General features: G+C 33.6%; 4 protein-coding genes and 1 non-coding gene across 5 annotated transcripts; 3 read left to right on the top strand and 2 right to left on the bottom strand.

Moving 5' to 3' along the window:
- Positions 1–278: 278 nt before the first annotated feature.
- Positions 279–7,938, top strand: LOC149265251 (putative histone H2A variant 3). The gene is made up of 3 exons (XM_089429202.1): positions 279–563; positions 6,172–6,208; positions 6,675–7,938. The coding sequence occupies exons 1-3, from the start codon at positions 457–459 to the stop codon at positions 6,972–6,974; spliced, it is 444 nt and encodes a 147-aa protein (XP_089285328.1). The 5' UTR covers positions 279–456; the 3' UTR covers positions 6,975–7,938.
- On the bottom strand, positions 823–2,832 carry LOC149265254 (uncharacterized). Its single transcript, XM_089429192.1, has 4 exons — positions 2,652–2,832; positions 2,419–2,530; positions 1,363–1,740; positions 823–1,277 (listed from the first exon to the last, which is right to left on the bottom strand). The coding sequence occupies exons 1-4, from the start codon at positions 2,774–2,776 to the stop codon at positions 1,020–1,022; spliced, it is 873 nt and encodes a 290-aa protein (XP_089285318.1). The 5' UTR covers positions 2,777–2,832; the 3' UTR covers positions 823–1,019.
- LOC149265253 (uncharacterized) lies at positions 2,756–5,326 on the bottom strand. The gene is made up of 9 exons (XM_089380561.1): positions 5,320–5,326; positions 4,476–4,538; positions 4,084–4,181; positions 3,837–3,951; positions 3,669–3,751; positions 3,445–3,469; positions 3,289–3,386; positions 3,043–3,157; positions 2,756–2,957 (listed from the first exon to the last, which is right to left on the bottom strand). Exons 1-9 carry the CDS (start codon positions 5,324–5,326, stop codon positions 2,860–2,862), a joined length of 702 nt encoding a protein of 233 aa, XP_089236687.1. The 3' UTR covers positions 2,756–2,859.
- Positions 7,147–7,671, top strand: LOC149265252 (brassinosteroid LRR receptor kinase BRL1-like). Its single transcript, XM_089402420.1, has one exon. It carries the CDS (start codon positions 7,147–7,149, stop codon positions 7,669–7,671), a length of 525 nt encoding a protein of 174 aa, XP_089258546.1.
- Positions 7,939–12,269: 4,331 nt separating the features above from the next.
- On the top strand, positions 12,270–12,343 carry TRNAR-UCG (transfer RNA arginine (anticodon UCG)). Its single transcript has one exon. It is a non-coding gene; the product is annotated as a tRNA-Arg (tRNA).
- The last annotated feature ends 12,863 nt before the right edge of the window (positions 12,344–25,206 follow it).

Below are 25,206 nucleotides of genomic sequence, written 5' to 3'. Positions count from 1 at the left end.
CAATATTATCCATGTTAAACTTTAAAATCCAGAATATTTGGCCTATCTTATAAAATTGTGAATAATTATAAGTATTAAATATTAAGTAATGATAGACAACTCACAACATTATCCATGTTAATATTTAGGCCGATAGGCCTTCCTATGAGTAAGACTTTCGTCGTCTTTTTCCTTCAGAAGTTGACACCTGGCGTCCTTCAGTGACGAGAGTATGTCTGACATCTGTGCACAATGTTTTATTTCTGAGGTTGACACCTGGTCTGTGCGCAGTGTTTTAGGGCCACCCTTATGCTCTGTACTGACATCTGTGCACATTTTCCTGATATTCATCATGGTCTTCCTCCTTCAGTTACTCGTCATGGCCCCGGAACATGGCGGAACATGGCCTTCATTTCTGTTATGGGCGGAGGGTTGTTATGGAAGTAAGGGGTTCATAATTATGCTTTCCATATTTTGATGTATTCCCAAACATGGTGGCAGGGACCAACCCACGTTCTCATCACGACTGAGTCTTTGCGATTTGTTTATGAGCATCCTGGAACTCTGCCGCAATGGTTAGCCAGGTAGGTTTTGTTCAATCTTGGATGCTGTTTAGCAGTTAAACCAGGTAGGTTTTGTTCAATGTTGGATGCTGTTTAACAGTTAAGCAGGTAGGTTTTGTTCAATGTTGGATGCTGTTTTTGAAAAAGAGAGTGGGGACCGAGATTGCAGTGTTTGCTTCAGAAAAAAAGGCGTTGTCTTCAGCTTGCTTGGTACGGATAGAGTGTAGAATGTGGGATGCTTGTGAATGAATGTACCGCTGTTCTACTGTTTAGTCAGTGATTTTGGGTTACGGAATGAATATGGGTTTGCGTGTTTTGTGTTTTTGGAGTAATGCTGTTAGGTCCTCATGAAATGTATTTGGGATTTTCCTGGTTTTTCTTCAATGCCGGTGGATTAGAGCCTGGTAAAGCTGGGATTATGCATGGGGGACTTTTCGGTTCAGTGGAGGGAAATGCAGAGTTAGGTTTGTAACATCTTCAAAGCCGAGAGAATGAGAGTAAATGCGTTTTCTTAGTTCGGGCCTGTTGTTGAGATGAATTTTTGACGTGGGTTTTCGCTTTTCTTGATCGATTTCCAGCACCACTGACTGAAGAAGTGCATGTAGATGTAGTACTGCCAGTAGAAAACATAGCTGCAGTTACCAAAACATTTCCTTCCGTTGTGTTACCAGCTCCTGTACTACTGCCACTGAGAGAAGTTGCACCAGCAAAAGGCAGACTGAAAATAGATCCATTCTGCAGAAGAAAATGAAATATTACACCGATGCAGTTTGTTATTAGTCAACAGTTCATTAAATGTCAACTTAAATTTCCACCATACCTGAAATATTGGACTCTTTTTCTGTGATGGTTGAGTTTGCTGTTGTGAATTAGACTTTATTTCCAGCGCATCCATGCATGGATTACCTTCCCTATTCTTTGCCCCATTTACATTTACAGGAATAGAATTTACATCAGCACTTCCTTTATCCTTGAGACAAGTCCAAGGTAAGTCATGGGATCTACCTCCAGGTGCCAGAGAAGTACTTGCAGATGTTCCTATTAAACCATTTCCATATAGACCACTTGAACTTCCATAGGAAGCAGCCCACAAGGGGTTAGATTTCATCTGCCGCTGGCAATCAATGAAGTGGGTTATATACACATGTGTTGCACAGCGCTTCCGTGACTGGTGTGTGGGGAATAGAAATGAGGGAAGCTGCAGAAAAGATTTGAGTATGCAATAAGTACACCATGTAATAGCTAAAACTCAAGTGAAGTGAAAGGTAAACCAATATAGAGAAGCTTGTAATTAAAGACTATTCTTCAGGCTACAATTTCTGTATTCTTGAAAGCATGTGAAAGTTCTCACAAACAGAAGACAAACAGTTGATCCTTGAATCCAGGGATAACTAATATATTCCCTTACCAAGTCATCATTGTGATTACAGATCATCACGCCTCACTCTCAAACTAACTTTCCTCAGACGATTTAACTTTTACAGATCTTTTAATATTGAATGTCACAAGGCTTAAATGATAACAGATTATGTAATAGTGAAGCAGCATTGTTTGCTGCAATGGCATACAATGAAAAGCACCGCCAGGGTTCTCTTACAGTTTAGATGAAAAATGTCAAAGCAACAGTTTGTAACATTCTTCACATAAAATCACAAAGTAAAGCATTTCACCAAACAATTTTAAATCTTTGATGCTAAAAGGCTTGAATATTAAGAATCTATGATGTAATAACCAAATAGCACTGTTTGCTGGGAGGCTCTGAAAGAAAACAACACCCATGGTTCTCTTACAGCTTACATGAACAATGTTAAAGCCACAGTTTTATAACATTCTTCACGTTACTTAAGATCTCAAACTAGAGCACATTTGGTATCACCTGTAGTGATTCTGTACTGTTCTCTGTTGAGGACATTCCTGTCATAGAGACAGGCGTTAACCATGAAGCAGCCACAGCAGCAGCAGCTGCCGCAGCTGCAGGAGAGTAATAACTGTCAAGTAAAATTGGAAGGATTAGTTACATGTTAAACAACAAAACATAATAAATTTTTGTTACACTCACAACTCAAAGTCTCAAGAAATTAGAGAGAGGCCATAGTCCATAGACATTACCTCAAGTGAGGAAATCCTCCAGGCCAACTAGACATTCCCATGGAAACAGGTAATTGTATGCTTGGAGGATTACTTCTTGTGGTGGCCTTTGTTGGAACATTTGAATCTGGATCGTAAAGAACCATATTAATAAAAGCAGAATCATCAGAAGCAAGAAACGGAAGACGCAATGCAAAGATAAGACATCACTTCAAAGCCATACATACAATTACTCATTACTTACATATTTTACAATACTTCTGACTCTAGCTGATTTGGCAAATGATACAGGCTCAAACCAAACAGGTGTATTTGATTCCTTGGCCACTGCAAATCAAGAGAAATCTGATGCATAAGATCACTGTTGCCCATATAGATGTAAGTACAACAGCATCAAAGTCTGTAAACTTACAATTGCAAGCTGCCTCAAGGGCCAGAGGATGTAAATTTGCATCAATCATCAACAAAGGTGCAGAGCCAAAATAGCTCCTAAACTGATTTATACATTCTGCTGTCAAGGATTCTTCCTGTCATCTCAAACGGTCATGAAAAACATGAATTATGAAATTTAACAGTACACTCTTTCTGGCATTCTCCCAAACCGCTTTAGAGAGGATGTCTACGAAAGAATTATTTTCCATGGTCAGTTGTAACTTACAACTGCCTGCACGTCTGCAACAGCGGATGCTATTTCTCCTGCACTGTCAAATATGTTTGATACAACAGGGGTTGCTACATTCTTACACTTGCGGATTCCTGAAATTCCAATACAAAATAACATGTTTGGACTACTAAGCAATGAGTTAGGGCTTACTAAATATTTCCTCGAAGATGCAAATCTGCAGGAGGCACAAAAGGAAAATAGATGGGCTGCAACAACCTCAATGAAAGACAATTTGCAATACATAAAATTACTCATTACTTACTAAATATTTCCTCGAAGATGCAAATCTGCAGCAGGCACAAAAGGAAAATAGATGGGCTGCAACAAACTCAACGAAACAGAATTTGCAATACATAAAATTACTCATTACTTACATATTTTATAATACTTCTGACTCTAGCTGATTTGGCAAATGATACAGGCTCAAACCAAACAGGTGTATTTGATTCCTTGGCCACTGCAAATCAAGAGAAATCTGATGCATAAGATCACTGTTGCCCATATAGATGTAAGTACAACAGCATCAAAGTCTGTAAACTTACAATTGCAAGCTGCCTCAAGGGCCAGAGGATGTAAATTTGCATCAATCATCAACGAAGGTGCAGAGCCAAAATAGCTCCTAAACTGATTTATCCATTCTGCTGTCAAGGATTCTTCCTGTCATCTCAAACGGTCATGAAAAACATGAATTATGAAATTTAACAGTACACTCTTTCTGGCATTCTCCCAAACCGCTTTAGGGAGGATGTCTACGAAAAGAATTATTTTCCATGGTCAGTTGTAACTTACAACTGCCTGCACGTCTGCAACAGCGGATGCTATTTCTCCTGCACTGTCAAATATGTTTGATACAACAGGGGTTGCTACATTCTTACACTTGCGGATTCCTGAAATTCCAATACAAAATAACATGTTTGGACTACTACTTGCAGTGCCAAAAGTGATCGCATAAATGAAAATGACCGTAGTAGCAACTTGTTATTCTTAATGTGAATACGTATAACGAAATCAAAAAACTCTTGGGTTCAATTCCCATGATCTTAAGTAACTAATATAATACACAAATAGATACAAGAAAGATGCGGCTATTGACGTAGAAATGCATCCTCGACCAAATGCATACCAGTTTGTGAACTTAACGCAACTAAGCAAATTAAGGATGAGAGTTAGTTTGAACTTACCATCTATGGACAAACCAAGGGACTTACAGTTTTCAAGCAATGTTTTTCCTGCACAAGACAATACTGCTTAACCTTACTTATTACTCTTCTCTGTTAGGTTTTCCAAGAATCGCTTATTACTGTTCTAAATAACTGCAGGGATTTATTTATTTTAAGCTTACTCTGGTGACGGTTTGTAGAGCAAGAATGGGGCAGCCTGGGTGGGAAGCTGATAAGATGTAAGTTGTAAGTCAAAGAAAAAGTGAACTTATGACGTATACATTAATTAGTTAATAATTATATGTAATAGTCTTAAATTTGATTAATAAAGAAAAATTAAATATTTTCAAAGCATTTGATAGGATTGAATTAGGTTGACTATGAAATATTTTATAGATACCTCGAATTAGGAAGCTTCAACAAAAATGATTTTGATTTTTTTTGTAAGTCAAAGAAAAAGTGAACTTATGAGCTGCCCAAAATGATCATCAAACTCTCTCCCAGATCAGAGTATTGGTTGCTTTTGACTAGTGTGGTACTTTAGTACTTAGGTGGGGGAGATTTTAAGTTTTCGCATGAAGTGCACTCATTCACCATCCATTCAAAGCAGTGTAGACTCTTAATTTCCAAACACTTATAAAAAATGTTTACAGGTAATTGCGGAAAAAACTGATGGAGGGGTGGACTGCAGCGTCGAATGCACAGGGAGTATTGAGGCCATGGTTCACTTTTGTTTCACCTAATGAGTCTGAACTTATTGCTATGGCAGAGTCAATATCTTCTTTAAATTTGTCTCAGTCTCTTCAAATCCTGGAGAATGATGGCAAGAAAATGAATGTTGAAGCAATCTATGAAATTTTCAAACCAGCCATCAGTATATTGCTAGATGAGGGTGTTAAGTTTATTGTTTTGACACGTGGCACATGCAGAGGTTTCGGAAAAATATTGGGGCAGCGTCTCCTCTTCTAGGACATCCCCGCAGTCTCAGTCTTCATGAAGAGGGAACAGAAATACCATGGGAAGGTTAAGTCCCTCATTGATGGCTTGAGAGATTCTAGAGGCAAACCCTGGAAAGGATTTTCTCAATTAATAGAAAAAGTTGTTGTTAGGCCAGAGAAATTTATTGATCCTTATCCTAATACAACCCTGGCTAGCACTGTTATGCTGCAGGGTGCGACAGATGATGCAAATCAGAAAAAGGTTGCAGTAGAGAAACTGAAGGCCTTGTATGGTTGGGCTGATGAGAGCCTGATAGAGGATGTTTTAGTGGCTGTTAATTATGAGCTTGAACAAGCCTCTGCTTCCCTGGAGTCTATGGCTGTGATGACGTTGCCGGAGAATTCAGATCCTCTGATGTATCTGAAGCTGTTGAGAATTCTCTACCTGATCAGAGTTCTGAAGGAAGTGGGCCTTTGATTCTGCAAAACTGAACTCTTATGTATTTTGTTGCACCTATCATAGAATTCACACGAGACCTATAGACATTTGGGTTGGGCATCATGTTCGGTTTAATCATTACCTTTTCCATTCAGGTCATTCCATTGTTTTCACATGATATTGGGTAATGCTGCCATTTCTTTTAATTCTTCTGTGAGTCCATCTTAAGATCTTTTTTATGAATTTGGGGAAGCATGCTTTTAATGTTTGCAATTATGATACATTGGAGTCGTTGAATCGGTTTTCAAGGGCTTATGATGATGGCTTTTCTTTTTTGCAGTTATGATTATTCAGGTTATGGAGCTTCCACTGGCAAGGTAAGTTACTTTTTACTCGAGGTTTTGATTTTTGGAGAAATGGAAGATTTTTATTTCTGTTAAATTTTTGAACTTGGAATTCCACAAATCTTTCCCTTTTTACATGTCCTTGTAAATCGTTGAGAAGTAAATTTATAGAAACATCTTCAATGAAGCTTTGTAATAGTTCAAATACTCCTTGAGAAAGAACTCCATAAGGTTTCTGTAATATCTTGAATTCTGTGAGACTCTGTTTTATGTTGAACTCTTTGGGACTCTGTTTTTGGTTGTTTGACTTACAGTTGTATCTATTTATTTTCTACAAATTTTCTTGTCAAAATCTTGAATCAACTGAAGTAATTCTAGCTTCTTTTTTCCCCGGGAGAAACATCTTCATTGAAGCTTTGGAACAGTTCAGAATTCGTGTGAGCAAGAACTCCATAAGATTCCTGTAATAGGTGGACTGAATTGTTTGTTCTTGTTGCAGTTTCCCGTGGGACGGATCCACTGTCTGTTGAAGTCTCGAGTATCTGCAAATGGAAGGGTGGGAGCAACTGGAGCTGTTTATTCTGCAATCATTCTGGAGTATCTCACTGCAGAGGTTTTAGAACTTGCAGGAAATGCCAGTAAAGATCTCAAGGTTAAGCATATCACCCCAAGGCATTTGCAGCTCGCTATTAGAGGAGACGAAGAACTTGATACTTTGATCAAAGGTACCATAGCAGGTGGAGGTGTCATCCCTCACATCCACAAGTCACTTATTAACAAATCCACAAAAAAAGACTAGTTCTTTGTGTGGGGATTGTGTCAAGCGTTTTATTTATTGTAGGATGTGGGTGAAATGTTTAGCTCAACGGAGTGCTGGGATCAGTACATGTGGATTTAGGAGTGCACTATATTCTGCAAGAGGATTAGCATTTCTTCACCACAGTTGCATTCCCCATATCATTCACAGGGACATGAAGTCAAGTAATGTCCTTCTGGATGAGAATATGGAGGCTAGAGTTTCTGACTTTGGAATGGCCAGACTCATGAATGCACTGGATACTCATTTAAGTGTCAGCACTCTGGCTGGCACTCCTGGTTATGTGCCACCAGAGTACTATCAGAGTTTTCGCTACACAACAAAAGGAGATGTTTACAGCTACGGGGTTATTTTGCTGGAACTTCTCTCAGGGAGAAGACCTATAGACCCTGTTGAGTTTGGGGACAACAATCTAGTTGGATGGATGAAACAAAATATGAAGTTAAAGAAAGCTTCAGATATATTTGATCCAGTGCTAATAAAAGACAAACACATAGAGATGGATCTGTATCAACATCTTCGAATCGCCTGCGAATGCCTTGATGACCGTCCATGGAGAAGATCCACAATGATCCAAGTCTTGGCCATGTTCAGAGAGCTTCAAACAGATGGGGAAGCTGAACTAGATGGATTCACTCTACCGGAGGATGTGGATATCCATGAAGAAAAATCATCCTGATTGGTTCTCCATCTATTCTAAGCTCCTTGTCTTATTTATTTTTCTGTATAATGCATTGCATTCCTATCTTCTCATTGTTTTGTTGAGTGGATGTGTAAATAATATAATAGAGAAATGAAACAGACATCTGCTAATCTTGATAATTGCATCCATGCCCCAGCACTTGTCTTGTTTGTTGAAAAATGCAGGAGATATGCAGAAGAAAATACACTTTGACTACCACCATCCATGAATTATTTATGGGTGGAATGTTGGGCAGAAGAGGAATGTGCACAACAAAAGGAGATTGATTGACAGCAGATACCAGGCTATGATGCTTTGGATTCTCTGATTAATAGTGGTGAGAATGATATTGGTAGCTTACTGTCCATGCAAAAATTTTGGATTGGGAAGGCATTGGTTACTCAATTCATGAAAATTAAAAATGAAGATGGTTATTATACTATGTATATGATGAGGCAAAACATATACAATGTATATGTATCAGTCTTTCTTCCCATTGAATACAAGTCAATGTAATAAGAATGCATTTAGTTCTGTTATATTCAGTATATATTCAGACACGAGAAGATGTGCTTATGTCCAAATATTAACATTTATTTCTCACGTGGAATCAATTTGTACAATTATAGCAGAAGTAAATGATTACAGAATATATAAATGAAGAATATAAGGATGGAGGATCCATCGATTTACCTCCAATTTATTAATGGGTGAATGGATTTACATTGCATAATTTTCTTATGTTTCTATCATTTATTATGTTGGATTGGTTAAATAAAGTTCTTAAATGTAATTCTATGTTTTAGGTAATATATAAGCATATCCACGTTCTCTCTTTGGGTGGGAAGCTTAAAGTGTCTATATGGCTTTGGAGGGTTACCGACCATTTACAAATTGTCTCTGGGACTTGGAAGTTGTTGCTTGCTGCTTATAAATTGTATCTCTGGTTTGTGTCTCTGCTTGTAGATTGTGTCTCTCGTTTCGATGGCTGCCTTTATGGCTTAGGAGGTCCACATTAACCACCTTTGTAGCTTGCGAGGTCTTCATCAATTGCCTTTGTGGCTATGGTGGTCTGCACCATTACTAGAATATCAGTAGTCATGTGACTTTTACCATGTACTGTAATATAATTGAAGATAATATACTTTCCAGATTGTATTTTTGATATTGATAAGTTGTTTGCAAATGAATTTTCTATTATGTGTTTCTTTGATTGTATAACTGATGGCTGCCTTTATGGCTTAGGAAGTCCACATTAACCATCTTTGTAGCTTGCGAGGTCTTCATCAATTGCCTTTGTGGCTATGGTGGTCTGCACCATTACTAGACTATCAGTAGTCAAGACTTACCGGAAAGCTAAAGCTGAACCACTGTTTTTAAGTCATAAAGCACAACTTATTCCTTTTAATTGCTTCTGGGCAAGTAAGTTGTGATGCTGGATTGATCAACCTCTGTGAAACTTCCTGCCTCGTAGATAGCACTGTTGGGCAGTGGAGGAATTACATTGTAAAGGTAGAGGAGACAACAACTGATAATCCCCTGAACCAATATAAAGCCAAGTCTCTGTTCAGCCAGAAGGAAAGATGATTGATCAACCTCTGTGAAACTTCCTGCCTCGTAGATAGCACTGTTGGGCAGTGGAGGAATTACATTGTAAAGGTAAAGGAGACAACAACTGATAATCCCCTGAACCAATATAAAGCCAAGTCTCTGTTCAGCCAGAAGGAAAGATTATTGCAGATGTTCATTGTTGAACATTGGAATTAGTGTAGGAAAGAAAAACACTACTAGAAAAGAATATAGAATGCATGAATGAACTGGGTAACCTTCCCCTTGAACCTGCAAATTATTTGACCAAAATCGGTCTTCGCTATTGTTTTGATGCTGTTTATTTGATTAGCATTTTTTAATCATTAAAGATTCTCCAATTGCGGAGCATTGATGATTTCAGAGCATTGATGATTTTGGTTATTTGATTCCCATTTCTTAATTATTAAAAATTAGTCCAATTGGAGAGGACCGCTCACTTCCCACGTATTTGAATGAGATTTTCATACACAGGAAAACTTGCATTTTTATGAAGTATATTTATACCAAGAATGAGATTTTGATACACATGAAAACTTGGATTTTTATCAAGTATATTTATATCAAGAAAACTTTTAACTTTCGCATGTGTGCTTCAAAATATCCATTAAGATCTCACATTTGTTTCCAAATGTGATGTGTGTTTTAGATCTCACATTTGTTTCCAAATGTGATGTGTGTTTCAAAGATGTGTGCTTCAAAATATCCATTAAGATTTCACTTTTGGAAACCAATGTACGAATGGGTTCTTTGTCCAATTTAAAAAATCTTTAGAATTTTTCTAATTTAAAAAACATCCATTAACTTCTCACTCTCACAGTCGGAAACCAAAACCAATGTACAAATGCGGTCCTTGTCCAATTTAAAAAACAACCTATCGGTATGTTTTGCACTTTTTGGAGCAAGGGCAATTGCAAGCAATAATTAGTCATGCTGGTTTACCCTTTGTTGCTGATTACATCTTGTCAATGTTACCTATCGGTATGTTTTGCACTTTTTGGAGCAAGGGCAATTGCAAGCAATAATTAGTCATGCCGGTTTACCCTTTGTTGCTGATTACATCTGTCAATGTCATTGTGTTACATCTCTCAGTTCATCGTGTACCTTAAACAATCAATTATTATAATATAATGGATTAATTTGAATTAAAATTTACAATTTTATATTTATTTTATTTGATTTGATGAAAAAAAACATTTTTATAACTTATTATTATAATGGATTAATTTCAATTAAAATTTACAATTTTATATGTAAATTTTAATTTATTATATTTGATGGAAAAAAAAAACATTTTTATTACTTATAATTATAATGAGTTAATTTCAATTAAAAATTACAATTTTATATTTATTATAATTATAATGAGTTAATTTCAATTAAAAATTACAATTTTATATTTATTATATTGATGAAAAACACATTTTTTTAAATAAAATTATAAATTAATATATAATTATAAAAATAAATATCATATAATTCAATATAAAAAATTAAATTTCTTAAAAAAATAATATATTTAAATTAATTTGAAATATACATTATTATATATAATACTAACATAATAATAATATCTAAAAATATATTATAAAAATATAATAACATTTATTATATTCAAACATTTAATTTTTTTTATTTTTTTAATGGATAGTTCAACTTATGATTTTCAATTTAAAATTAAAGATTTTAATTTCATACAATGAAATGCAAATGTTTGAGTTCATGTTTTATTGATGATGATGGTTAAGGTCCACTGAAACCAAACTTTCCATAAAACTTTCCATTACACACCTCGCAAATGCCAATGAGGATGTTAGACTTTAAGCTTCTCAATATTATTGAAGTGAGGCTTCTGTAATCCATAATAGTTGTAACAAGAACTTCGGCGTAAATCAAAGGTCTTTCTACATGTGATTTACGCCGAAGTTCTTATTACAGCTTCTCAATATTGTCAACTAACATCTCCCATGCCACATCTTATCTATAAAGCATGGCCAGCTAATTATTCTATGTTTTTCATTTGATTTGGTTGTGTTGTGGGGTTTTTTTGAAGTAAGATGTTTAAGAAAAGTAGGGTTTCTTTTTAGCTTATTTTTTTATTTTATTTAACATGTCTCTAAAATTAGATTCTTATTTTTATACAGTTTATTAAAAAAAATTATTTAAATTTAAAAATATATAAATGATTAATATTAATATTTTCTTTTCTTTTCTTTATTTATAAATATTAATATAAAAAAAATAATTTGATATATCAATTTGAATAGTTAAATATTATAAATTATAAATAAAATCTTCCACTGTTTAGCAAGTTCTTTTCCCTGCGCTGAAATTTTTTAATGTTGACATTTAAATGTTTGATTTATTATTAAAAATAATTTTAATTTGGGTGAAAAAAATGTGTTCCTATTATCTTAAAATTTCCACTGCTTAATCATAAATAGTAATTTTTAATTTCAGTGGTTTTAGATTTATTTAAATCAATTAGAATTTTTTACTTATTTTTTTTGTAACATATAAATATATATTTTTTTATTGGGTTATACATATATATTCCCAAATAATTTTTGATTAGTTGGGATTTAATTTGGGAAATTTATTGATTTGATTTATTTTAAATGATTGATTGGATTTTATTATATAAATAATTGAGAGAAAAGAAGAATAATAACTTGTATAATTTTGATTAAAGATTTATTTTATTTTGGGCAATTTATTGATTAGGTTTAGTTTGAATGATTGAATTATTATAACATTTATTATTTTAAACCAAAATACAATTCTTTCAATTTAACATTTCTATTGGCCTCTCTTTGCACCTTTTGGGGCAATTGCTAGTTTAAAATCCATTCTTTTTAAAGAACAAGTGAAGTCAACATCCGGTTAGATAACTCGCGTGTGTTGATGGAGATTGGATTGAGAAGAGAGAGTCACACAATTACGTGCCGACGTAAGATGAACATATATAAAGTAGTAGTATATTTTGTAAATGAATTTCAAGCAGTTAAGACCGCATAGCGCAGTGGATTAGCGCGTTTGACTTCGGATCAAAAGGTCGTGGGTTCGACTCCCACTGTGGTCGTCAACTAGGCCAATTTTATTTCCCCTGGCACCGGTTGTTAAACGTCCTTTTAACGTTTAGCCACTTTCATTTCTTTCTTTAACGTTATAATTTTTTATTCGCAGATCAGGAAATTCCAGCCTATTATTTAACGCCTCAACTATTTCAACGAAATCTCCTAAATAAGTCACTTCAACTATTACAATGATCTCTAAGTCCTTGGTAGATTGTTACCACCTCTCTACCTTAGACTTGCAAACTGTAGACTGTAATGACAACCACATCAAACTCTGTTTTTGGCAAATGGTGCCAATGAAGTAAGTCTTTGTTTTTGGGGAATGTTGTTATGGACAAAATAAAAGCAGTTGCAAAGCAACAAGTCTCTGTTTTGGCGAATGTTACCATTGAAGTAAGCCTTTTTGGGGAATGTTGCCATTGACAAAATAGTATTTGGATTTTGGAATGTGTAGTTCACCGACTATTGCCATTGATTGAATGATATTTGTAATGTGTTTAAGTTCATATATATAATATCAAGATACAAGTGATTGAGTAGTATTTAGAATGTGTCTATTTCACAGACTATTGCCATTGACTAAATGCTATTTGAAATGTCTAGTTCATACAGATGATCCCAAGATACAAGATGAAAACAAGTAAAAGTAGATGCATATCAACTCTAGCCCTTAGGCAACTATGATGTGACTCTAACTTCGAAGATGTGTTGGCCTAATAGTATAAGCATCCACCTATTCTCCATTTAAATAAAGACAAGACAAGTATTTGCCAATACTATCTTACCACAAACTCCTCGTTGGATCACGTGTGATGCATTCTAAGTAAAGGAGTTTGTTCCTAGTTTTTAGGAAGTTGTTAGATCTAGTTAGGTTGAGAGACATTCTCTAACTAACTAACTTCCTATATTGGTGTGTGGTTGAGAGATTTGTTCAACCACATTGACTATGTGATCAAGATAGTTTCTCTATGTTGAAAAAGCATCCATGTATTCATAATGTAACATTATTTGGGTAATAATACAAGTGTGCTTATGGAATATTAACTTGGTATCAAAGTTGGTCTGGGCCTACTCCCTCACAAGAGGGCCCAAGATCAAGGAAAGTAGAGTAGTGCATTGTTTGTGAGAATTATAGTAAGGTTTTGATCCATCATTCGAGTATTGATTGCATTAGCTACTCATGTTTATAGGAGGAGCATTAGATTTATAAAGGAGTTGATATACAAGGAAGTGAGTCGTGATTTGTGGCGGGGTTCCACCCAATCATCATTTTAGAGAAAGTGATCAACGCAAAAGTACACCTGATTAAAATGGGCACTATGTGGAGAAGTAACTATTGTATGAAAATACAAAAGTTGTCAATTTAAAAAATACTTGCCCCCTTGAAGGAGTCATGTGTCACTAAGATGAGGAGCTCCCTACTTATTTGAGAGGAATAACATATAATTTGGGGCAGGATTAAGGTGGGACGTGCACTTGAGATTGAGTCTTGGATGGAACCAGGCACAAAATAGGTGAGAGACGTCCTGATTAGAGCCATATCTTATTATCCATGAGGTTTGATGCATCCATCAATATCTAGTTGAGGGGGCATGGGGATGAATCCCAGAGGGTAGAAGAACTTGCGATAGTTCATGATATAGTAGTTTATAGATCCATCACGTTGTGATGTTGCATAACAGTGTGGAATTATGGACATGATGATTTACTGTATGCAAATATAAGAAACATGGATTTGCATAAATTGGGTTTTTAATAATGCTAAGAGGTTGTGTTGATCTTGCAGAAAGCATGGTGCTTGTGTGGTTGCAGGTCCACATGAATGGAGGCAATTGGAAGTCTGCAAGTATAAAGTTGGCCATAAGCAAATTGTTGGTTAATTAATAGACAAATAAGAAGGTAGAAATTAGTGTTATAGACACAACGATGTGCGCTTTTTGGGTGTTTGACAAGGATATAAAGGAGACACTTTGCTTGAATTGCATGTGAACCTATAGTGGAGGAAGTAATAGTGGGGGCATCTGCAAGTTCTAACAAATTGACACTGAAGACATTGGTGGCAAGATCACATTGACTGTTGAGGAACCGAAGGGTGTGAATATACTATTTCTCAAGGTTTTGAGGTTGAGAGCCGAATTGGTTGGCATTGGGATCTCCAATTGGTTTTAGATCATGCAATCCTAATGATGTGTAAAATTTGTGTAATTTTTTGGTTTTCTATTAGTTTGTTTGAAAGCATGGTTAACTTATACATCATTTATTGTGTATGCTTTGTTGCTTGGTGTATACCTATGATGGCGAAGGTGGAAATGTCTTGGATCTAATATATTTGAATCATTAAAATAAACATATTTAGATTCATGACCTCAATATGATAGTGAAGTTATTTTGTTATAATTTAGGACTCTAACAAATGACAAGAAAGCATGGAGATCCAAGATTGAACCAAGAAGCTGAAGAGATTTAAAAGACACCAAGTTTGCGTATGATTTTAGAGAAGGAATACTCCATTCAAAGAGGTAAAGAAAAGGTGATGCATAGTGATGAGTGGGGATGAAATATGCTTGTAATATTTTCAGGATATGATTGTAAAAGTATGGAAACGATGTGTTGTAAGGAGATGCATGATTGGTGTTAACCAACACATCAATTTTGAATTTATTATGAATCTTTAATATGTCTTGAAAATATAAATCATGTCATATAGTGGTAAGTTTGGTTGTCATTAAAATGACATTTAGTCTAACCAACTATTATGACAAGTTTGAGACCATGTTGGAACTGGTCATTATGATAATAGACAAGTTTTATTTGTAGGAATCATTGACTACTAAACATTACGAAAACATGAAGAATTATACAAAAGACAAAACCATCATGAAGTGAAACAAAGAAAAAGTTCAAAGAAGACACAAAGGTTGAAGACATAGATGAAGACACCAAGTATGTTTGTGATTGCAAAGGAGGTAGACAATATCCTCGTCATGTATGACATGTATCTCTTGCTGATCTATGTAGTAGGTGTTGTAATATCTTTGTGAAGTAAATGTTATTTTAGAGTCTGCATAGTAAGAAGTGTTGTAGCTATAAGGGAATTATGGCTATGCGATTTTTCTCCTTGAACTGTTTGTTGAGTGGTGCAATGTATGTCTTGATTGGAAGGTGCTACAAATGTAACAATGATATGGATAGATCTCGTATCCAGACTACTTACCTAGATAACTAGCGAGTATAGTGGATAACTCCCATGTAACTTGGTAGATGGAAGTAGATCCATAGGATGGTCAATGAATCAGTCTTCATGGTCAAATTGATGTTAGGCCTTGGAGTATAACATATTCCTGGTCAATATGAGGTATCAGTGGTACATTATGATAGTTATTTAGATGAAGGGAGGATCATGGACACTTTTTGGCATGGAAGTGAGTTCCATTGTTTTGCCTTAAGAAAACCAATATTGGTTGTAGGCTAGATTTTTGGAGAGAAATAATAAGTTTGCAGTTGGGAAGTCATCGCTACAACAAAAAGTTATTTGGAGCTTAGTTCAAGGAAAGCGGGGAATAGTTCCTGTAGGAATGTTATGGTAGCAAATAATATTGGTTGGAGCAACAAAAACAAAGATTGGGTGGTGGACAATGAAGGTAAAATTTATGTGAGTGCGAATTATTGTGGGAGTATTATGGAATAAGCTCAATACCACAATGTAATATAAGTCACACATTTAGTTTGTAAGCAAGTCTATATTGTCATGTTTGACTTGATGTAGTGGTCCTTCAAAATGTATGTACCTCATATCTCCATGAGTGATGTTTGCAACTGAATGTACCTGAGTCAGATGTGATGTAAGCTTGATGAGGCATGTGTAACCCTCATATAGTTCATAATAATCATAATACCACTTTCTAAGTGTAGGTTTGTAGTAAGATGAAACTACTTGGCGTGATTGTTTGTGGTCATCTTGATGTGTTGTTCATGGTAAGAAGAAACCATGTGAGGATGTAGTTCCTTGGGAGTGTGATGCAAGAGCAACAAGAACATGGTTGAGGGTAAGTTGACAAAACCTAGAGCATGGTTGAGGGTGAGTCAAGAAAAACTAGGATGATAACGATGGTGATGTAGGAGGAGTTAAAGGTACACGTAAATATATGAAGATACGACAGTTGAATGAACCATGTACATGAAGGACATCCTAGTAGGTTGACGGTTGCAACGGTTAGATACCCATGCATTTCGATGGATGGTTATTCCTTCATATAGATGTCAACATTTTGATAATGTTTGAAAATGCCATATTGGACCATAGCTATATTTTGCTGAGATCGAGATTAAGACATGTAGTTGTTAAGGGGGAGTGTTAGAATTGTAGCTCCTACTTGTCTTAAGTGTGATGCTTTCTAAGTAAAGGAGTGTATTCCTAGTCTTTAGGAGGTTTTTAGATTTGATTAAGTTGAGATATATTTTCCAACTAACTAAAATATTAATATGTGGTTGAGAAATTTACTCAACCAAGTTAATTTTATAATCACAATAATTTCTCTATATTAAAAAAACATCCATATATTTATATTATAATGCTACTTGATTGATACAAATATGTTTATGAAATATTAATTATTTAACAAAGCAATTTGAATCACCACAAAACTCTCACCAATAACCACAAAACTCTCATCAATAATAGCTTTTTCCGCAATTGCATGAATTCCTCACTTCAAAATAAAATGGACTCTAATTAAGAAAATTTGAAAACCATATTTTCTAAAATTTATTATCATAAATCCAAAATCAAAATTGAAAACAAGTTTCAATGTAAAACGAATTCTAATTATGTTTTATTGAGAAATGTAAAATTAAGGGAACAAAAGATGCGCGTAGATATGAAACACCACAAAATTATAATTAAGAAAATTTCAAAACCATGTTTACTAAATTTATTATCATACACATGAAGTCAAAATCGAAAAGGAAAGTCAATGTAAAGTAGATTCTAATTATGTTTTATCGAGAAATGAAAAAAAATTAAGGCAACAAAAGATGTGAATACATATGAAATACCACAAAATTATAATTCATTGTTATAGATACAACATTAATTAGAGTGGGGATCTTAGCTAATAACAAAAGGGTTTATAAAAGGAAATTAAAATGGAGGAGAAGATACTTCAAAAACACATTGCAAAAGAAAATTGTTATATAAAATAATATAAAACAATTTGTAATACGTTGCATTTTGATGTAATGAATCGTATTAATATTTGAATTTAATTTAAAATTTAATTTAGTTTATTTGTTTTGTTTTATATTTTCAAGAGTGGTTTTGGCATATTTTGAAATTACAAGTTTGAGTTGTAAATTCCCCATAATCCAAGTACTCTAAATTTTTTTAAGATGCCCAATCCATATATATACTTAAAAAACTTATTTTAAACAACAAAAATTAAGATTTGGCAATTATTATTATTATTATTATTTTAATTGTATTCTTGGTATGTTTTGCAATTGTTTTATTACAGTTGATATAACAATTTATAGTTCCAACAACAATTTTTTGTGTGTGATGCAAGGAGGAGAAGCATCAGGCTAGAGAAAAGTGGGCACATGGGGAGCAAAGGAGTCTGCCCCATATAAAAATGGGCAAGTTGACAAGGAATTTATTGAATTTTTTCTCTCAACCTACAACTAGAAGACAAGTGCAATTGGTCACTTGGCATATTAAGTTGGTTTAACAAAAAGCATTCATCACACTCCACCACAACACTATAGCGGCTAAAATCTTTGCACTTGACTTGACATGCATGCAACCTCAGAGGCAACAAAAGAAACAATACCATAAACTAGTACAACCATATAAATAAACTGGTATCAATCCATGATAAACATCAAAATACATACTCTTGATACATCTCACATTGTCAAAATTTAACAAAACATAAAAATTAACTAAATTATAATATTTTAAATAATTTTTATAATTAATTATAAAAAAATTAATATATGCTTTAAATATATATATATATATATATATATATATATATATATATATATATATTTTTTTTTTTTAAAAAATATGTAAGGTTCACCCCACTTTACCCTGGATATTTTCAGCTTATAAATAGCTTTTGTTACAATATCATGTGTCAATAACACATGTCCAATATGACATATGTTGATATGACATTTTAGTTAATTGATTTATTTGAGATAAATTAATTAAAATGGAATAACTAACTTGGAGATAAAATTTAACCCTTCATGTGTGACTATACTAAAAATAATATAACATATTCCATGGAAGTTAAATATGTACCATCCACACAAAAATTATAGATAATTCAATTAAAATTGTGGAAGATCTATTATAAAATAGCCGATTAGCTTAATTAAGGCTACTATTTCCATTGAATTTAATTGTTTTGTAGTGGTGACATAAATAGTGGAGCGGTGTTTTTGCAACCCAAGGTAGGACACGAGAGATAACCTACTTTATCTCTGCCAAACCAATTAACCATCACAAACTACAACGACTACACATAGATTGTATGTTGGGTCAATAATAAGTATTACTAGCAATTATCCCTAAAGGTGCAAAGATACACCGAAGGAATTAAGATTTGTGAAGATCATCTGGCCATGAACATAACTCACTATTGAATGCATGCATATAAGGTGTACTCTCCAATTTCTAAAGTCAAACTCACTATTGAATGCACTCTCCAATTTCTAAAGTCAATAATGAAAGGAAAATGGAATATTACCTCACAATTATTCCTTTCGAATTTTTGATGTTTTCCTTTTTTAAAGAATTAAAAGTTCTTTTTCATCTATATTTTTATTATTTGATGCACATTGGTAGCCTCTCAACTACAATTTATGAAATCAATAATGGAAGGAAAATGAAATCTTATATAACATGTTCTAGAAAAACTCACTTCATTTATCTACGACCATATGATTTTCTTTATTAGTGTTTGACATTACATTATTTGACATAAGATCTAATTTACCTTCTCTGAGGTGTAAATTACTTAAAACCTTAAAAATAACATTGTACTGCTAACTAATCTTAGACATGGTCCTAGATGAAAAGAGTTTCTTTATATGAACCCATCATTTTAGTTTGATTAATAATTTGATCATTTTTATATTAAACCACTAGCTCATGACTACTGACTATCCCTGTTATCCTTTAATTGCATTACCTTATTCTTAAAGTAAGTTGCTCATAAATCCATACTACATGTGCTCACTCTTTCAATTTGGGAAAAACAAACTCTCTCTTGATTTTACAATAAAAACTCTCTGATATTTAATTTATACACACCGCATCCCAACTGTAATGATGTCATTATTAGTGATATATATGGGATATCTTGGGTCATGCCTTCAGTCATTATGAGTTTAAGTTGCAAATCAAGATTTGGAAAACACACTAGACAATAAAATATTTCACCCTGGAATTATGCATTTAGTAAGCCTCAAATTTATACACAAGCTAATGTATTTCATTGCATAGAATGCCTTGTTATGGTTGGAAATAGATGCATATAAAAAAATCTCGCTTAAAGACATGTTATAGAATTTTTACAGTCAATTATGGAGAAACTATTCAGTCATCAAATTTGCAATCCATTCTCACTAAAAATTTAACAACAAATTGGGGAATGGGGGTGTGTTTTCTTCTTTATGCCATGTAAGACATCTAATATCTTAGCTGGAAGACTTTGGAGGAATTTATGAAAGCTTAAAGAGGTCTTCAAATGATAGAATTGTTGGTTTTGATGATCCATTAGGATTCACAAGCTCAAGCATTTCGACAACCTCACTCATTTAAAAATATCATTGAGGGAGCACACTGGTGCAAAGTAGAGCTACTTTAATGCTGCAACCATGTCTCTCTTTGATCTTAGAGTCAAGAACCTTCCATACCCATCCTTTGTATTAACCTTCCCTCGAACCCATTTTACAACATTGATCATGTCACCAAACTCCATCTCAACAATGTTTTGTCCTATTATCAACTCCAATAATACTACTCCACAGCTATACACATCAATATTCTCATTTACTTTTACGGAGTAGGCATATTCTGTGATCACAAAAAAAATAGAGTACTATTGTAGAACAAACCATGCACATTCTAAAAAACTGATGTTTTTATCATAAAGTAGTGATATGAAAAGAATGGGTGTTCCAGGTTTGTATCACATTCTTTTGCAGGATCTCTGTATCAATATTAAAATCCCACCATGAGTATGACCCCAACAACGATGAATGCAACCATCAAAACCCACATTAGAAAAAAATGATAGGTATTGGATAATACTTTCCCACAGAGGCCTAGATTCCCCACTAAGAATGATGTTGGGAAACTTGAAATCAAAGAAGTGGGAACCCTACCTGAAAGGCTATTGAAAGAAATGTTGAGCAACACAAGCTTCAAATTTGCTAGCTAAGAAGGAATATGATCAGTTAGATTATTGGCTAATAAGTCTATGTATGTGGCTAATAAGGTTTTTGTCTATAATTGAAATGGACACTAAATTTTTACAGCCACTGAAGTCCGAAAGATAACTTGATAACAGATTCTGAGACACATTTATGTTGAGAACATGACAATTGCATATATCTCCAGGGAAATTGGCCACAAATTTTTCATGTGATGGAAAGATCCTATAGACATTTAGAAGTTGGCCCAACTCCTTTGGAAAATCTCCCATGATTCGGTTCATGTGAATTTGTATCTGTGCCAAATTCAAGGCCATGCGAATTTCCAGAAAATGGTGCCTGAAAAACCATTGTTTTTTATTTTGATAAGTGTGAGATTTGGAGTAGCCCATAAATTACCTGCCTAGAAATTCCCACTCAGTTCATTATTTTACAGGTTAATCCTGACAAGGTTGTGGCATTTCCCATAGGTGTTCATAATTAGGCATGAGAAATGATTACCATCGAGGCTCAGGTTCTGAAGCCTACCCCATGGTAGAGATTAGCAGGAATTGAACCATGGATTTCATTGTCCGAGATTTCAAAGGATGTGAAGCTGGCATTGAAGTTGAGATCATTAGGAAGAGTCCCCTTGAGGGAATTTTCAAACAAGGAGAAGTAGAAAATATTTTTCAGTTTGACAACACCTGGTGGCGCCTGACCTATCAATTTATTTATGTAGAATGAAAGAACTTGCAAATTCAAGAGCTCTATAATCCCATTGGGGATGAAGCCTGTGAGACCATTCATGCCCGAATCCAGCTACTTCAACATCGTAAGGTTCCAAACAAAAAGGGATTTCGATGGAAAATTTATTGTCATAGAGATGCAGGTAAATGAACAATGACAAAGATGAGTTATACCAACAATGACAAAGATGACTTTTTAGATTCAGATTGTGGCCATGACATGCAATTTGTTAGGGTTGGTTAATACAATGGGACCAAAGAGGAAGTGTGGATGACCAGGAATAGTTGGAGTAAAGAGGAAGCACCATTAACCGAGAATAGTATATAGAAATCCTAGGTAATTGAGAAAGGTTCAAGAACCAATATGTAGTAATGATAACCATAATGGTGAGAGGAATCACACCAACATTGAAAAATATGAGGACAAAAATGATCTAAGAAGTTACCAAGATGTTGTAGAGAAATTTTCATGTGTGAACAATTTGCAAGCTACCAACTTCTATTGATCTATATGCATGTGAAGTGATAGATGAGTCACTAAGATGTGGAGACAAAACTCAAGATGAAGTACATTATTTTGTAGATACAAATTGTGACAATGCCTTCCAATATGCTAGTACACCCGTGTTGGTTCACATAGTTGGAACAAAGAGGAAGACTGAATGAACAAGAATAATTAGATCAAAGAAGAAATTGAGATGAAGAAGAAATATTAAGTAGCCAATCTGTAGTGATGAGGCCCATTCTTGACTAGATCATTGGGGGGTAAAGGAGAAGATCATCTTGGAAAATAAAGATAATATTAAAAATATTATTACTTCCACTTTTAAGGATATGTTGTGGGATGATAAAGAGTTAGAGGGAAAAAGGAAGCTAAGGTATTATAAGGAGGTGATCAACCCAAATCTACAAAGAAAATGAACATTTCCAAAATAAGAACTAATTTTCATGAGGTTCAAAGTGTAACCAGGTGTTGGTCAATTCCAAAAATACCTTAGGATGAAATAGTTTGCCATCTTTGATACTAAGAGGGTTGCAGATGAAAAAAACTTTCTCTTACATTTCCATGCTCTTCCTCACATCCATTCTATTTTTTAAAATCTTTTCCACACTACCAACCTTCTTGATTTGCTAAGTCAGCAAAACTATGGTGATCTAGGAACACTTCTCTCCCTTCTCTTCAACCATAGAAATAAAATATTAAAGAATCTCAATGAATTTCTTCCTTATCACATGTTGTGTAACCGATTTCACACTTTCGGTCATGAATGTCAAAGTTCTATCAAGGGTGTTAGTGCACATGTAAATTGCAATGCATCAAACCATAACCTCTACCTACAATGTCATTGGCTTACCTTCCAAAGACCCCAATGTCATGTGATCCTAAGCATTAAATGATAATATCATTTTGTTAGTTTTAATACTTTTTTTGTAAGCTTCGCAGGACTAAATCTTCATCATGTCCAATATATCACGCCAAGGCGGGGAATTGAACTAGTGACTTCACATCAAGGAGTGCCTTAACATAGCACGCGATCAGCATATATCCAAGACCACATAAACTATTAGTCTTAATACTTATTTTTACATTCATATATGCAATTAATTTAGTGCTTAACATGAAGTTGAGAAATGACATTTAAAAAAATGTTAATAACAAAAAATGAATATTTGCCTATCCAAAAACCTAATTGTCACATAATCAAGGACATTAACTAATAATAGTTTTTTTAGTTTTAATCGCTTTTAAAAAAAGCTGCATGATTTATTCAAAGTTTAATATGAATTTGAAAAGTGATAATTAAAAAAATATTAGTAACAAAAAGAAATTCAATGTTGCCCATAAATTATATATATATATAAAAGAGAGAAATTCAATATTGACTTCTCTCACACACACATATATAACAATTGAATGCAAATATTTTCTTATTGTGTTGATAGATGCTTTTGTTTACATCGTCTTCTTCTCATATAATTTTATTTATATTTTCATATGATTTTATTTATATTTTCATATGATAAAAGATGTGTAATTCTTACACTTTCTAAAATAGAATTAACTTATAGTATTTCAATAAATATTAATAACACAATTATTTCATTATACACCATAAATAAAATATTTGATATTAATGACTCAATTTCACATCATTCAACATATTAACGATAATATTATTTTGATTATTTTATTTAATATTTAAATAATAAATAATATTTAAAAAAATATTCAATTTAAATCGTAAATAAAATCTATAAATATATTAATTTATAAATATCTTTATACATTTAAAATTACCACTCTATTACATCCCATTCCAAGACTCCAATTTATAGACAAATTACCACTCTATTACATCCCATTCCAAGACTCCAATTTATAGACAATAATAAGGATGCATGAGACACAAATAAATAAAACTTTTGGTATAATTTAAGTTTCCATATTTTGACGTACACAACTTTTGGTTCACAAATTACAAATTTAGTTATTTTTTTAAGATTATAAATAATTTTTATCATATTTATATTTTAATTTAAATATTTGAAGTTATTTTTGGTGACAATATTTTGTAGTGAGATAAACTGTTTTTCTGATTTGTTATTTTTAAATAATATTATTTTAATTAAAATTTAAATAACAAATAATATTTTAAAAAATATTCAATATAAATTATAAAAAAAATCTATAAATATATTAATTTATAAATTTAAAATTACCACTCTATTATATCCCATTCCATCAAGATACTCTTGAAAAACTCCCAATTTATAGACAATAGTAAGAATGCATGAGACACAAATAAATAAAACTTTTGGTATAAATTAAGTTTCCATATTTTGTAAAGATGCGCGACAGACGTACACAACTTTTGATTCACAAATTACAAATTTAGATATTCTTTTAGGATTATAATTATATATTTTTTATCATATTTTAATTTTAATTTTAATATTTGAAGTAATTTTTGGTGACAATATTTTGTATTGAGATAAATTGTTTTTCTGATTTGTTATTTCTATTAACAAATCATTAAGCATTAATATCATTAATACACACTTACATGACATTGTCATATTACGATCACATCTCACACATACCTTATCTAATTACCTACCAATGCCATAGGCGCCATGAATGAATATGACCATCTCTGTCACGCCAACCTTGGAGATGTGATGTACTTGATCTTTAGGAGATGACCATCAACGTGCATTGAATAGGTTGAATAACAGCAAAGGCTTCGTTCAATACCTATGTTATTAATATAATAATAATAATATTTATTTTTAAAGTCATGGTTAAGCCAGACACCAAATTGGTGTATAAGACTTTTTTGTTTGTGGGACAAGGGACACATCTCCGCGCAACGATTTGACTGCTAAGTCTACGAAAGCATACATACTCTACCTTTCTGGTTTTGAACCTGTGACCTCTTAGGAGAAAAGACATACTCTTAACTATTAGACACGCAATTATACAAAAAAAGTTTTTGACCGTGGTGATGGCCCTGCGGCTGCAATTAGAGAAGAATGACAGGATTTCCAAAAGCAACGGGGCCCTTCCAAGGCTGACCTCGGGACTTCGGTGTGCGGAGGTAGGGATTCGGGCTAGGTCAAAGTGGAAGTAAAGTTCTGCGATATATTCCAGACCTTGAGCTTCGCTAGATGCCCGAGTTTCACGGGAACGGTGC

The sequence above is a fragment of the Pinus tabuliformis genome, chromosome 6, assembly GCF_031772625.1.
Source record: "Pinus tabuliformis cultivar Carrire ecotype Pingquan chromosome 6, CPIR1, whole genome shotgun sequence".
Classification (NCBI taxonomy): domain Eukaryota; kingdom Viridiplantae; phylum Streptophyta; class Pinopsida; order Pinales; family Pinaceae; genus Pinus; species Pinus tabuliformis.
This window is presented reverse-complemented; position numbering and strand designations above follow the sequence as displayed.